Genomic DNA, 15828 nt, shown 5'->3' on the forward strand with positions numbered 1-15828 from the left:
TGGAAAAACTTTGAATCATACGCTTTTACTTCGATTTGTACAATTCAAATTTGATCGAAAACTGACCTATTTGTCCAAAAAATATAAAAAACTGTTTTTAAATAAATTTCGGTTGGTCTTTTTGAATTGCGACGTTTTTCAAATTTAAAATTCGACCCTTGATAAATCTGCCCCTAAGTGACATTGTGATGGTTATGAACATTCTTGCCAGCCGCTTACATGAATGGGAAACATAGTGCCTATGACAGGCACCCACCATCAGGCGACTATTGCTCAGCAAAACCAAAATAACAGTTCTTGATCAGTCCCAGTATCTCCCATAAGCAATGTGCTTCCCATCTTTATCAATGGCAGATGGATATGGGATTGTAATTAAAATTCTTCTGTGCCATTACCATTACATTTGGGCTACAGAAGGTTGTAGTTATCTCCACTTTTTACCCATTGGTCCTCAGATATTGTAGAAGAAAGCATTGACCCCTAAATGTTGAACAGTTGTACAGGTATGGGACATGTTATCCAGAATGCTCGGGACCTGGGGTTTTACATTTAATCCATCTTTCTGTAATTTGGATATTCACATCTTAAGTCTACTAGAAAATCATGTATTAAATATTAATTAAGCATTAAATAACCCCAATAGGCTGGTTTTGCTTCCAATAAGGATTAATTCTATTTTAGTTTGGATCAAGTACAAGCTACTGTTTTATTATTACATTTTTAAAATTAGGATTATTTGGATAAATTGGGGGACTGACCGGTAAAAAAAACAAAAAAAAAAAAACATACAACTCTAAGCAGGTCAAGAACACATCAGAGAAGAAAAAGATGTAAAGGAAAATATTATAGATATACCTGCATAGATATATTATGTTTTATAATATTAAAAGGTTTAAAGTAAAATAATTTCTCGATGCAAAAGAAAAGTTTGGCTTTACAAGTTTTATTTACAAACAAGATACAGTTGTCTTTTTTTTTTTGCCTTTTTACAAACCGTTTTAAAATCAAGCAGTTTGCGTTCCTTGATATGTCGACAGCTTTCAGTCTCCCAATAAATATACAAGAAAAACGTAGTGTGGAGATGAGGAAAGAAAGCCATGTGTATGAGCGTGAGAATGATCATCATTACCACAATTTTCTTGCATTAAAAACCAAATCTTCTGGCTATAAATAAATAGGAGTAAAATCAACATTTCAGCAAACGTAAAATTGGCAGTGATTCTAAATGTTTTATTTTTTAAATTAATTTTAAATGAGGTTTTCTCCATTTTAGACAGACGAATCCTGAAAAATATACCTCAAAGGGCTTTTGATTGATTTTGAATGTTATTTGAAAGAAATAAGTGTCAAAAAGAAAAAAAACAAACAAGAAAAAACAAACCGTCACATGAACTGTTTTTATCTACTCAAGAATTCACTGAACTTCTTTCTCTAAAGATCCATATATATTTATGGCTTACAAATAATTACTAACAATAGATTACGGCAGAACATGTACATATATTACACATAAATGAATACCAAATGGAAAAGCACAATAAAACAATGCCAATTACACATTCAGTCTAGCTTTATTATATCAAAAAAAAAAAAAAAAAAAAAAAAAAGTCTTCATCTTTGTTTTTTATGAAGTGCTATTAAGTACCGTGCTGGAACTGAAATAAGTCTTTTAACAGCCAGCTGCTTGTGTCAGTTGCAGGAAGAGAAGGATTTCAGCACTTTCATATAAGGTGCGTCGTTGATCGGCTAAATGTATGGTACTTCCTCTCAAACAAGGATGACAGGTTTACCAGGGACGGAGATGGAACAGCCTGAAAAGGAATTTTAAAAGAAAGAGGATAATAATAAGATGTGAGCTTTGAATTTCCAAAGAAACCACTGCACTAAAGGCAACAGTTGACCTACTGTGTAATTCCCCTGCATTTTGCTCTAAATTCAAAGCTAATCATCTCTCCCTGGTCTCTGCATAAAAGTCTCATTAAAGGGGACCTGTCACCTTAAGAAATAATTCCAAATCCTATTTTATGATGTTAGCCAAGCAAAATAAACTTCACTTGCACTTAAAAAAAAAATATTTAAACCTTGGTCTTGGAATTCACAATCACAGCAAGTAGGCAGCAGCCATTTTGTTAACACAGTTATTAAGACAAGCTTTGCATCATGCCAAAATATTGTTTATGTGCCAGGATGGGGCACCTGATGCACATTCACTGGCTACACAATTAGATAGTGAGGAGGGAGGGAGCATGCGGGGGGAGCAGTGACATCTAGGATGTGCAGAATGGAAAGTGAAAGTAATTTCCTGCCCCGCCTCTATGCCTAAGGCATAGAGGCGGGGCAGGCAATATGACTGACAGCTGAGACTTTTAAACAAGTTTATAACAGGTATGCATGTTTTAATATAAAAAAAAGAATTTGGATTGTGTGCTTAATTTAAAAAGAACTCTTATTACACAGCTTTGTGTGTCTGGGTGACAGGTCCCCTTTAAGTCATGTGGTCCGTGCTCAATAGTGCCCGACGTTCTAAGTACACAGTGACAAATAATCATGAATAGGTTAGTAACTAGTGTTGTATTGTATACATATGTTTCCACACTATTATAAAACAGCATTTGCCAACTTTCTTTTAAAAGAAACTAAAGCTAAAATCAATAGGGGTGTTAATATTTTCTGCACCCATCCAGAGATTTTAATCACTAAAATTGCCATGGCACAGCTGAATGGGAATAGCATAGTCTCAGAAAAAATAACCCCAGGCCAGTGGATTGATATGAAGTGGAGGATTCACTAGACTGGGGGATCCCAAATTGTTAGGCAGCCCCAGTGATTCTACCTTTCAATGTAACCTTTTTTTACATCATCAAAAACTGACTGCATGCTTCTTATAATTTTGCCATAAATCTTTTACATTACCTATCTGACTCCCTGTGATCGCCTATGAGGGGGGCTGCCATATTTGTGCAGCAGGAGTCTGTTTGCATTAGAAACTGTGACAGGCAGAGATGGGATAGTCAGGTTGGCAAAACAGTCAGGTTTAGGAACTTCAACTAACAATAACTTACAAAAACAAACCTCTCAGCAAAAAACAACCAGCATGACCTATAGGTAACTTTTAATGTACATTCATATTTTAAAAAGTACTTTTTTAGTGTCAGTATCACTTTAAGGCCATGGGCACATGGAGCATAGGCTCCGCTGCTCTCAGCTTGCATATTTTTAGCAGGCTGAGAGAGGTGGATCCATCCTGTGCCCCATCTCAATTGATTCGTATTAGATCTGCCTGCAAATGCAGCAGAGGTCAGCCCAAAAATACAGAAGGAGGCATTTTCCTGCACGTGCTGCACGCTACTACACACAAGCAGATGCAGCAGTGGTACACAAGAAAATGGCTGAGAATAGTGGAGCTCAAGTTTGTTTACACTTCACAGAACAGTTATTGTATACCAAGAGCTCTTCATATCTAGGTGTACTTTGCCTTTTGGGGTAAAACAATGGGAACTTGTGTTAAATATGTATTCAGCCGATTTTTGAATAAATAAAATGATGCCCGAAATCGGATTATATAAACATTTTTAAAAATTAAGCTTCATGCAAAACACACTTGTTTAAGCCAAATACCATTGAAAGGCTTTACATGGGGGAAAAAAAAGGTTGAAAAAGTGTGACAGTCAACTCCCAGCAAACATTTTGTGAACCTTCGTGTGATAAAGACAATCTTTCTTTCCAAGTTTAGGTGGGCTATTTCTTAAGAATGTGTCCTACAGATTATATAACATTTTCAAAAGATACACCAAAAATATATTTTCTGAGTTCAGGAAAGGCACCTCTATATAAACACGCTGCATTAATCCTTTAGGTGCCAGAATTGCATGCATTTTTATTTCAACTCACTAATGGACAGGTTATCTGAAAAAGCCACAACATATAGTAGCTGGACTCACTCCATGAATAAGTAGCTAGTAAGGGGAGAAAACAACTTGAATCAAACATGATCCAAAAAGATACAGACCATTAACTGAATTAAATTTTATGTGATACATTATAATGGAATGAGATAGGTTTCCCTAAAGATGCTTAAACGCAAATCCCTTGGAAAGAAAGACCAAAAAACTGGGTTATTCTTAAGTGGTTTAACACCCCACTGTGCAGGCAACTGCAAACTGCTCATTGGTGATATAACTTGAGGAAAATTTATATTAGGCTCACATAATACAGTTCAGAGCGCAGTCTCCCTTTTCATGCTCAATGATTTCTTGACGCAGGGAGATTCGTCGCTTTGTTGACTCTGGCCTGTACACCCTGATGTTCTATTTTGTGGAACAACTAGGGTTTTGCAAAACTTCCCAATGAAAGGAGATAATGGAGGGCTGGACTGATTGGCTGTCCCTCTTAGAGAATGAGCCATGGGGCTGCTAGGGGAGCCTGGGCAAAGAACAGGACGGGATCTAGGGCTCCCGTCAAGAGAATTGGATCGCTGAACACTAGGGATTTTGCTTGGTCCATTAATGCTGAAGGTAGAGGAGGAACGAGATATCTATAAACAGGAATGAATGAGAAGTTAAAAAAAAGCATCTTTACATAACTAGCCAGGATAAAAATGTAACCATATTTTGTGTGTATTTTATCCTCCGAGAGCAAAAATAATGAAAATCATAATATTGCCAGAACATTCAATTAAATTAATGAAAATTATTTTGCAAAGCAACTTGCCCACCAGTCATTATCTAGGAAAGAGTTACACAAATTTTGGATACTTACTGCAAGAGATGTGGTGCTTGGCATACGGCAGCTTGCAAAACCTTCACTGCTTGTGCCAGGGCTTCGGCCATCGGCATTTTGTACCATGAGAGCCCTCTGAATAGCTCTCTTGGGAGTTTTGGTGAACGAAAAGGCTCTTGTAACCTGAAAATAAAAGATAGATTCATAAGTAACTTGGGGTTCGGGCAATATAAAATGAACATGTTAAGGTGTATTTGTTAAAGGAAAACCAAAACATCATTGCTCCAGAAACAAATATTAGACATTATGTGGCAATTCTGTGCTTCAATAGTGTCTGGCATTTCTACATACCCATGTGCCTGTGAACCCTTTCTCTGCCTGCAAAAATGTTTGGCTAAAGTCCATTAAAGTGCCAGTGTAAGGAGATGGAATAAAGTGTAATTAGAACACACAAGGACGTGTCTGGTTTTCAGGAGGGTAGAAGTGTAAAGGGGTAAAAATAAAGAATTTTATTATGTAAATAGTTAAGCTAAGCTGTAGTGCAGCCAGCAGGTAGCTCCAAGTCCCAGACAATGTCTTGCTGAGGCACTTCATCTTTTGGCCTGTAACATCAAACAAGCAGCAGCAGACTGATGAGACCAGTCCCTCAGGGGAAGGGTGGTACTGCAGGGCTCGCCAGTTGATTGTAAGGGCATGTAATTTCATTCCAGGAGTGAAAGATAGAGAGGGCAGGCAAGCACAGACAGCCTGTTGTCCCAACAAGGAGTATTAGTTCAGGCTAGGGCCCTGAGGTGATTGTACACCAGAGAGGAAAGTAAACATTCAGGAGTAGGTTAAAGGAGAGCCTACATGAGAAGCTTGGGCCTTGTATGCGAGGACACCGCAGAAATCAGGGGTAATAGTCCCGTAGTTGAGGAAGCCCCAACAAGACGGCTAACAACACTACTGTTGGTGTATCTTATAGGACTATTGCATCAACCTTCCCCCAAGGCACTGGCCACTTCAGTCTGCTGCTGCCTCAGCAAGGCACTGTCTAACATAGGCTCACAGGTGGACTTAGCATCAACCTGCTGGCTGCACTACAGAAAAGTTCAACTATTTACACAGCAAAAATAAATTCTCTATTTTTGCCCCTTTATACTTCACCCTTCTGAAAACCAGACACGTCCTGATGTCTGCTAATTAAACTTTATTCTATCTCCTTACACCAGCAACACCAATATTTTTATTTTTTGAATAAAATACAGTGTACACAATCTATGTTGTTATAATAATGGATTTCTCTCACCAGTGTAAAGCTCCCCAATTGGCTCCCGACGATCATGTGTCCAAAATCCTGCTCCCTGGCAACGGAGCCTCTTTGAAACATTTCCAATAAGGATTACTTTGACGCGTATTATCGTGATGAATAAAAAGCTACTTTATTTGTTGACAAATATTAATGGCATGTCAGCTTTGACTCAGTGCATTAAGCCTTTACTACTGACGCATTTCGTGCCCCATGGCACTTCCTCAGAGTATTATTCATCACGATAATACGCGTCAAAGTAATCCTTATTGGAAATGTTATAATAATGGGTACATCATACAGACCCTTCACTTTTTCAATTGCTTAACCTAGAATTACACTTACAAAAGCAATTTCCTAGCTCAGCAGGAAGTTTCTAAACCTGCTGTAAAACAGAAATCATCGAGACTCCGAATGGATAGAAGTCTGCAGTCAAAACGTATGTTTGTGCTGGAGAGATGTGCCACAGACTACAAACTCTTACTCTGCACATGCCAAATGCTGAAGCTCCATCACTACAAAGCTATTACCGACTTTTGGTTCAATGCAGGAGTGAGTAGGCAGAGCGGGTCAGTCTGTATGGTGCCTGGTAAGATTTTTGGAATTTTTTAGGAGAGCTAGAAAACACATTGTGTAAGTGTAATGCAAGGGGATGCAAGGTTTATATTTATAAAGCAGCATAGTGATAGATAATAGATTAAAAGATATTGGTGTTACTATGTATCACTTGGTTGTTTCTGAAGTCACAGGAGTTGCCTTGCAAGGAAACTTGGGTGACTTTGGGAAAAACTAAGCTGCAAATGTTTTCCTACAGGTGACTTACATTATTACGTGTGGGGAAGCATTTTCAATATATTTTTGATGTGAATGATGGCAACCATTTTTTCAGGCATACAGCTGAGTAGATGAAGTCTCACCATGGTGATTAAATAAATTCTGCATAGCTGCTACTGCATGAATGCGCTGGAAAGCTTGCAGAAGTGAGTTTTTATGTGAATAAGAGATTGAAGTAATGACATCTTTAATGAACAATAAAAATCAATTGCAGATGGACTCACTTTCTTAGAAGTTTTCTTTATGGCCCTTGATGCTCTACTCAATGTACTGTCCACATCCTTTGTGCTCACTTCCAGTGAATCGGGATCAGTAGAATAAATCAGATTTTCCTAGAAACAAAATCATGTAAATAAAGGGCATATCCTGTCCAAAAATAAATAAAAAGCAGGCAAAACGGCAATATCTTTACAGACTGTTGCTAAACAGATTGTTAAGCAATAATATAGCTATGCTGTGTTATTTAAACCTTTACTGCCATCAAGTGGAGGCATACAAAGGAATGCATTTGCGCAGTTTTTTACTCAGGAAAACAAAGTTCTCTCTGTTTTTACAATTGGCAAAACACAAAACAAAAGATTGGATTTCCAGGAAAAAGGAATAAACAGTATGTTTAAGACCTATCAAGTGTCACCACCTCATTCTCATCTTCCTTTATATTGCAGTTAGACTGCAATACAGATGTGTTATACAGTAGAATGATATTCTATAGAGCCGGTTTTCTCCCAGTACATGTGAGGTGGCAGATGTTTATGGCATTGCACAAAAAAATTAACCCTGGATAACTGCATTCTCAGAGGTCTTACCCTATTCCCCCCCGATATGTAAAGAAAACAGGCGTCTATCTTTGCCAAAGAGTTAAATTTTTATTATACACTGGGCTTACCAGAATGTTCAGAAAGCCTTTCCTAATAGCTGATCAAGTCCACCTAACATCCATTAACCAGACTTTTGCATAACAAAAAATCCATATTAATAAAATATGGTACTTTTTTTTTCCTGATTGTAACTGGTAAATCAAAATGACCAACAATATTTACAAAGGATCCATTATATTTGCTGAATGATAATCCTACAGTCTCCATTGGTATTCTTTGGGAAACCCTTTATCTACCTTACTTATAATTCACAATGAGACTCCCTGGGGAGCTCATATAGAGATTTCCCTATAGAGTTAAATTATATAAATCTGTACAGTCTATCTTTTTCAGAAAAGAAAGTCAGGCTTGCTTAGGCGACAACTGTCTATTGCAGGCTGTCCAAATGAGGCCGGACATGGACTATCAAATCCATACCGGGGGGGATAATTAAAGGACATGTAAACCTCCACCACAAAAATGTAATCGGTGAACAGCCTCTTTGAAATCTTTAGATAACTGTCACTCTGGTTGTTAAAAGGTTAACAGTAAGGCTGCAGCATCCCCTTAATCACTTAGAAATGCTTCTCCTCCTATAACCCACTCTTCCCCCTCCCTCAGGAATGTACTTTGGCTGTTGACTTATGAGCATGCTCAGTTCTTCTCGGCCCAGATTACTAACACACCCTCTAGTCTAACAGCCAATGAAGATATAGCATTTCTTGTCCCCATAGAAACTCTGCTCTAGCTGTCTGATCCTATTTTTTATCTCCTAACCACCTCTCCTGAGCTCAGCTTAACCATTACCATGCTCAACCACAGCAGAACTTTTTATCAGTATAATATTATAAATATGTTGTGCCTGTGTAAACCTGCATTCTGCATTGTGTGAACTTTACAGCATACATGCTCTGTTTGCAGATGTCAATGTTACGGATCATGTGTCAGAGGGTTAATGGGCGCAGAGTGAAAGCTGCTATTTGTTTTAGGAAAATGTGATAGCGCTGGCAAATGGGGGGTATATGCAGTACAAATGATGTGTCTTGGGTGGGGAAGATATGCCCAACTTATATACATGACAGGAAAATGTAGGCTTTACATGTCCTTTAATGACTCCTGAAGGAGGGAGATCATTCATGTTTGCAGAAAACACATATTCCATACACATATCACTGTAATGATTAGAAGTGAGAACATAAAATTCCATGAAAAATTAAGCCTCAAAACTCTAGAAGAGACTCCTGCTGGATAAAGTTAAAAGTAGTCAACCCTTTATACTTCCAACAGTGTTATATCACAAAATATCTTAAATATTAAAATGCTTTATAAACTGTGTTCCATTTGAACGGATTTTAACGTGGCACATTACATTGGGCATTCGTAAAAAAAGTTGAGACTAGTATATTATTGTTTTTTAATATATAAAAGAAACAGTAGACCAATATAGAACGTGTATTGCATATCTATATTTATAACCGTTAATTGAATGGTTATAATTGCATATTTAGAATGCTGTACAGTGGGTTAAGGAACACAGTCATATTGATAAAGCAGTAGGAGAGAACTTACAGCATCTGCTTTACAAATGGTGTTGGCTACATGCCGGCACAGCATCCTCAGCCAATCCACTTTAGGAAGCTCCTCTGTTGTCAGCTGGAAACTAAATAACTGGTTTGTCTGTTCTGTTGGAGGTCGCACTACCAATGCAAATGCATTATGGCACTCTGCAGAATTTAAAAGGAAACATTTTGAAGACATTTACCCAAGAAATCATTTTTGAACCAGTGTTCAGGGTATGCTCATTATAAACAATGATTAAATATATTTCACAAAACCGCATTCGACATTAAGAGAATAAATGGAGCTGTGAACACATTTTAACAGCAAAAATAATGTGGTTCAGATTAAGCGGTATTAATAAACTGTACGTTCAGCTTTAACCTTAACGTAACAGTAACACCAAAAAATGAAAATGTTTTAAAGAAAGGACAATAAAATGTACTGTTGTCCTGTACTGGTAAAATTGGTGTGTATGCTTCATGAACTATAGTTTATATAAGCTGCTGTGTAGCCATGGGGGCAGCCACTCAAGCACAGGATACATAGTAAAGTAGGAGTGTTGAAGAATCCCATTGTATACTACAGAATTTATCAGTTATCTGCCGTGTTCCCTGTGCCTTTTCTCCTTTTTCAGCTTTGAATGGCTGCCCCCATGGCTACATAGAGTGTTCATATAAACTATAGTTGTGTTACTCAAGCAAACGCGCCCTTTTTACCAGTGCAGGTCAATAGTACATTATATTTTCATGACATTAAAACACTAATGTTTTGGTGTTACTGTTCCTTTAGGGTCTGGCCACACATGCAGATTCAGGGAGATAAGTCGCCACGACAAATCTCCTCTTCTTCCTCTAGCCTTCCACCGGCTAAAATGAAAATTGCCTGGGGGCAGGCACACGGAGCGATTTGTTTTCTGAAGTCGCCCTTAATTGCGAAGCGCTCAGTGTGCCTGCCTCCAGGCAATTTTCATTTTAGCAGGCGGAAGGCAGATCAGGGAGATTAGTTGCCGCGAAGAAGAGGATATTTGTTGCCTGGCAACTAATCTCCCCGAATCTGCCCGTGTGGCCAGACCCTTAAAGTAATTCAGCTCTGTGGCAAAACTCTGATACACAGCTTTCATCCAATGCCTAACAAGTGCTTTAGACACTTTGCAATACATTCCTTCATAGCAGGTTTGCAAATAACATGAATCGTTACATGCCTTTATAAAGTGCATCAAATATCTCTAAAAATTATTTGAAATGCCAAACACCAATGTGTAAAAACCAGACCAAATGATTAGCCTGTGTATGGGTCCCACATACTCAATATCGCATCAGTGTGTGCCATGACTTTTTTTTTTATTTTTTTTTTTAAATAAATTACCTTTTTAATTTTCATTTAACAAATAAAAGGATTGAATGCCTATGTCACAAGTGAGACTTAGTTCTTAGTAAAAAGTAGATCCAGGGACTGTTTAAACTTCCCTTCTGGAGTCAGGAAGGAATATTTCGGCCACTTGAGGCAAAGTGGAGATGGTTTCAGGTTTTTTTTTTTTTTAACCTTTCTTTGCACCAACTAACAGGTAAGCTTCATTTAGAAAAAGGATGAACGTGTGTCTTGCTTCTGCCTAATCTACCATCATACTTAGATAGACTTAGTCCAAAGTTAGTGTACAAATGGCATGCCAAACTTCAATCTGGAATAACACACCCTAGTGGGTCCATTTATGAAACCCCATCGCCCTTTCTTATATCAACAGTTGCTCAGGTAGATTCCAGGGCAAAACCCAGAAAACATATGTGAAGACTTTAAACTAACCTTCAGTTTCTTTGACGTCAAGAACTTTTTTAATCTGTGAAAGAGGCATTAAGTATATGTGTTTCAAGCATGCAGGAGGTCTGGTTTGCCCATGAGGGCTCTTGAATGCACCTATAACCTTATGCCGCTTCCTTGCAATCTGGAAGACAAATTGAACGGAGAACATGTAATCATACTGTGGGATCTTTAAAATTGTGAGCAGTGAGAGTGGGTTAATATATACATGCATTTTTGTAAATCTAAAAGTGAACATAAATGGGATCTTAAAGGAGAACTAAACCCTAACCCTCCTCCACTGACCCCCCTCTAAGCTCCCTCCCCACAGCATCTATTTTTATGAGAAGTCAAGCTGTATTCTGACCTGCTATAAATAGAGTAATGTAGTGGAGCTCAAAGGCACCATCGTCTCTGCTGCGACACAGTTCTTGGAGGAGCATTTGCAGTTAATCTATGTCCTGAAACAGCTTCTACTGCGCATGCTCCTGCAAGATCCCAATCGGAAACAGACAGAAGAGGATGAGAGAGACAGAAGCTGATGCTTTTAAACTCCGCTGTGCAAGTCTGCAGATTTATAGCAGGTCAGGATACAGGTGGACTTCTCAGAAGAATTGCTGCTGTGGTGAAGGAGCCTGGAGGGGGGACAGTGAAGCGGGCATTGAAGGTGGTGGAATGGAGCTAGGGGTTAGTTCTAATTTAAAAGCTAGTAGCAGTATGGGAATTGGAGAATATGAAGAAAAAAAAAAAAGAGTGCAACGGTGAAGTAAAAGCAATATTATATTGGTACACGTTAAATGTGCAGGTGCATGTTTGAGGTTATGTGAATGTGACACTGCGCAACTATTTCAGGGCCTATTTATTAACATTGGAGACAAACATCACCGGGCAGCAATTACATTTTAACAGTCACCTACAAGATAGGAAACAAAATAAGAGATCTGATTGGTTGCTATGGGCAACATCACTAGTGAGGTTTAGAACAGCAATAGTGGCTCAAAATATGTGAGCGCTTAAATTGTTTGCATATCAATATACAGAGTGAACACACATTTTCTAGTATGCGTTTGGAACCATGTATTAGAGCACGATTGAAGTCTATTGTATTAAATTCTGGGTAGGTGATTAAGTAAAGGAACATAGGTGCGTAAAATGAATGTGTAGACATGGGGGCACATTTACAAGTTCCAGATTTACTAACATGTAAAAAAAATATATTTTTTACTCTTTTTCCCTGCAGGAATAATAATAATAAATAGGGATGCACCGAATCCACTATTTTAGATTCGGCCGAACCGCCGAATCCATTGCGAAATATTTGGCCGAATACCGAACCAAATCCTAATTTGCATACGCAAATTAGGGGGTGGGAAGGAGAAAAAAACGGTATCTCTGTTTTGTGACAAAAATTCACGCAATTTCCCTCCCACCCCTAATTTGCATATGCTAATTAGGATTCGGTTCGGCCGGGCAGAAGGATTCGGCCGAATCCGAACTCCTGCTGGAAAAGGCCGAATCCTGGCCAAATCCCGATCCGAATCCTGGATTCGGTGCATCCCTAATAGTAAATTACTAAAAATCAGGCGATACAGATTATAAAATGTTCCTTTCCACCACACCCAATCTAAATACTATTTTTCAGAAGTTTGTACCTCAAGGCAGTCATTAAACAGGAAAAGTGTAACTTGCTCTCCTCGATCACAAAGATCTTCACCAAGTGCAACTGTTTCCACACGCTGCACTAACATTCTGTGGGAAGATAATAGATTTGCCTAGAACAATGAAATAAAAACATTTGGTATTAAATATGTCTAATGCCCAAGTGCTGCATAAATGTCAAAGTTGAAGTTCTTAAAAACTCAAAGGAAAATTCTAACTGTATTTTCCATTCCCTGCTGCCCAGAACTGTTTTTATTCAGTGACTGCAGGTCAGGTGGCAAACCCACAAATCATTACTGACCTTCTAATTAAAGAAAGGACTTCCATCAAGCTTGCAAAATGTCAGGAGCAAATACTAATGTGCACATAAAGTACAAAAAACGGCATTTTGGTGGGAGATAATTTTAAACTTTATACTCGATTAATGTGAGTTTGTTCAAATGAATACCAACAGGAGTCCGATTCAATCAGAATACTGGTAAAGATTACTTTTTCTATCATATGCATCAGATTTTTTTTGTATGGGTCAGCAAACACTTATTATAGAATGTTATTTTTTTTTCTCTTATATTTAATATCCTGCTTCTTTTTCAAGCCCCTAGAAAACTAGTCTGAAGTAAAAACTTCCCAGAGTAATAACAAACCATTTGTGATTATTGTTACCCATTAAGCACATGCAGTCATTATTGCTTGCAATGTATAATTGCAAGCATCTAAAATTAACTTCACATTTGCTTAGTGTAGCTGCATGCTCAAGATTTCACTGTAGGTAGCAAATGATATTTCGGAGCACTTCACTACTGGCTTTAATACTGGCCACAAAGATGTCCTGCAGTATAATTGGTTGATATTAGTATAAGATGGCCAAATTTAGGCAGACCAATCACTGGAAGTGCTTACCATACACATGCAGACACCAGGACAATTGGTTGTTTTAAACAAGACACAAATCTTTCAACAGTTTGGTTCTAAATTGTACAAAAGACTCCTGAGATATATATATATATATATATATAGAGATATATATATATATATATATATATATATAGAGATATATATATATATATATATATATATATATATATATATATATATAGAGATATATAGAGATATATATATATATATATATATATATAGAGATATATAGAGATATAGATATAGAGATATATAGAGATATATAGAGATATATATAGAGATATATATAGAGATATATATAGAGATATATATAGAGATATATATAGAGATATATATAGAGATATATATAGAGATATATATAGAGATATATATAGAGATATATATATATATATATCTCTATATATATCTCTATATATCTATATATATATCTCTATATATATATCTCTATATATATATCTCTATATATATATCTCTATATATATATCTCTATATATATATCTCTATATATATCTCTATATATATCTCTATATATATCTCTATATATATCTCTATATATATATCTCTATATATCTCTATATATATATATATCTCTATATATATATATATATATATATAGTGAATAAAGTACCCCCTTTTGTAAAATATAAAATATAGGGATATTATAAGTTACCGAGGAGTTTCATGACCATATAAAAACACAAGGCCGAGTGTTTATATGCAGGTCATGGAACTCCGAGGTAACTTCTAATATCCTCATATTTTACAATTGGGGGTACTTTATTTATTATAATACACAAATTTCAATGAGTCATGTGACAGAAATGACATCAGAACTCACCGTTTATAACTGATGACATCAGAACTCACCGTTTAGAAGGATATAATTTACAGGATATTCATGGCTTTTGTGTATTATATATATATATATATATATATATATATATATATATATATATATATATATATATATTCCAAAATAAGTTATAAATCAAGTACATTTGCATGAGGATTAAATTACATATAAACCCTACAATATTTTAAATATAAATCCAAAAGAGGTTCTGCTGAAAATACAACAAATATCACTTTCCAGGCAGCTCTGACTTCCAGAACGATAAACCAGCCAGGGGGAACTGCTGGTAGGGGGCCCCAATGGCAAATGGGGCCCCAAAAGACCTTAAAGTGTAACGAAGAGGCACAGCCGGGGCTTGCCAGTTAGCAGGTGAGGTTAGACTATAGAGGGGAATGACTGGGGTGGAACAGGGGTGTGGTGCTGTTTCCAAAGACCACCACAGTCCGCTAGAGTGAATTACCGCCTCTCAATTCATTCCTATAGGTTTTTTAAAGGCGTATTTATCAAAGGGTGAAAGTTCACCTGTAAAAATCCCATAGAAATAAATGGAGAGGCTTGATTTCACTCTTAGCGGACTGTGGTGATCTCTAACTTCATTCTTTAATAAATATACCACCTAGTTTATATAATTCAAAATTTTTTGTTCTGCTAACGTGGTAGTATGTGCCTTATGATTCCTGATGACATCTCTAAGCTACCACTGATTTTAATGATGCTGCCAAATATGGAGCGTGCAGGGTCATCAGTTTCATCTTTCTAAGGAAGTTGTTGTACGGGGTCAGTTCCTCATTATGATGTTGTCAGGTGTAATAAAGTAGGAAATGGATTAAAAAAATCCTTTAGGAGTAGCCAACGACTTTGAAACAGGATATAAAGGGACATATATGAAAACATATATTTAAGCTAATGTGAAATAAGGACGAGATTTATTTTCTAGGTCTTCACAAGGATCCCATGAAATAGGTCTAGATGATGACTTCCCCAATAGGAATCACAATTTGTTTATGATCTAGGTGAATTGTAGAGGCACCAAAAATCTTTCCAGACATGTGTTCTCCTATAAATCATCAGTAATAAATACTGCACCAGAAACATGATGTGCTAAATACTTACAGGACATCCATCAACTTCATAGACAACATCGAAAATCTGCTTCTGCCCTTCAGTCTTCCTTTTATCTTCATTAATGTGCCTTCAGAGGAGGGACAGTTAAATGTATTCAGTCATTACAGTATTGCACCATTTAATAGCACCATTTATGTATTTTAACAAACAGTATATTTATTTAGTATACAAAACACAGCATTTCTAGCATTATTCTATTTTAGACTTTAGTTCCCTTTGAAACA

General features: G+C 36.9%; 1 protein-coding gene across 4 annotated transcripts in view; it reads right to left on the reverse strand.

Moving 5' to 3' along the window:
- Positions 1-860: 860 nt before the first annotated feature.
- Positions 861-15828, reverse strand: part of ect2.S (epithelial cell transforming 2 S homeolog) — a 40703-nt gene continuing 25735 nt past the window's right edge. For 2 of the 4 annotated variants that reach the window (XM_018264519.2, XM_018264518.2), the window contains 7 exons: positions 15593-15671; positions 12705-12824; positions 11059-11197; positions 9268-9422; positions 7066-7173; positions 4759-4902; positions 861-1811 (listed from right to left, as the gene is read on the reverse strand). In XM_018264519.2, the coding sequence (XP_018120008.1) occupies positions 1722-1811; positions 4759-4902; positions 7066-7173; positions 9268-9422; positions 11059-11197; positions 12705-12824; positions 15593-15671 (835 nt within the window). In that variant the 3' untranslated portion in view covers positions 861-1721. 4 annotated transcript variants of the gene reach the window in all.

Source organism: Xenopus laevis, chromosome 5S (assembly GCF_017654675.1).
Source record: "Xenopus laevis strain J_2021 chromosome 5S, Xenopus_laevis_v10.1, whole genome shotgun sequence".
NCBI lineage: Eukaryota > Metazoa > Chordata > Amphibia > Anura > Pipidae > Xenopus > Xenopus laevis.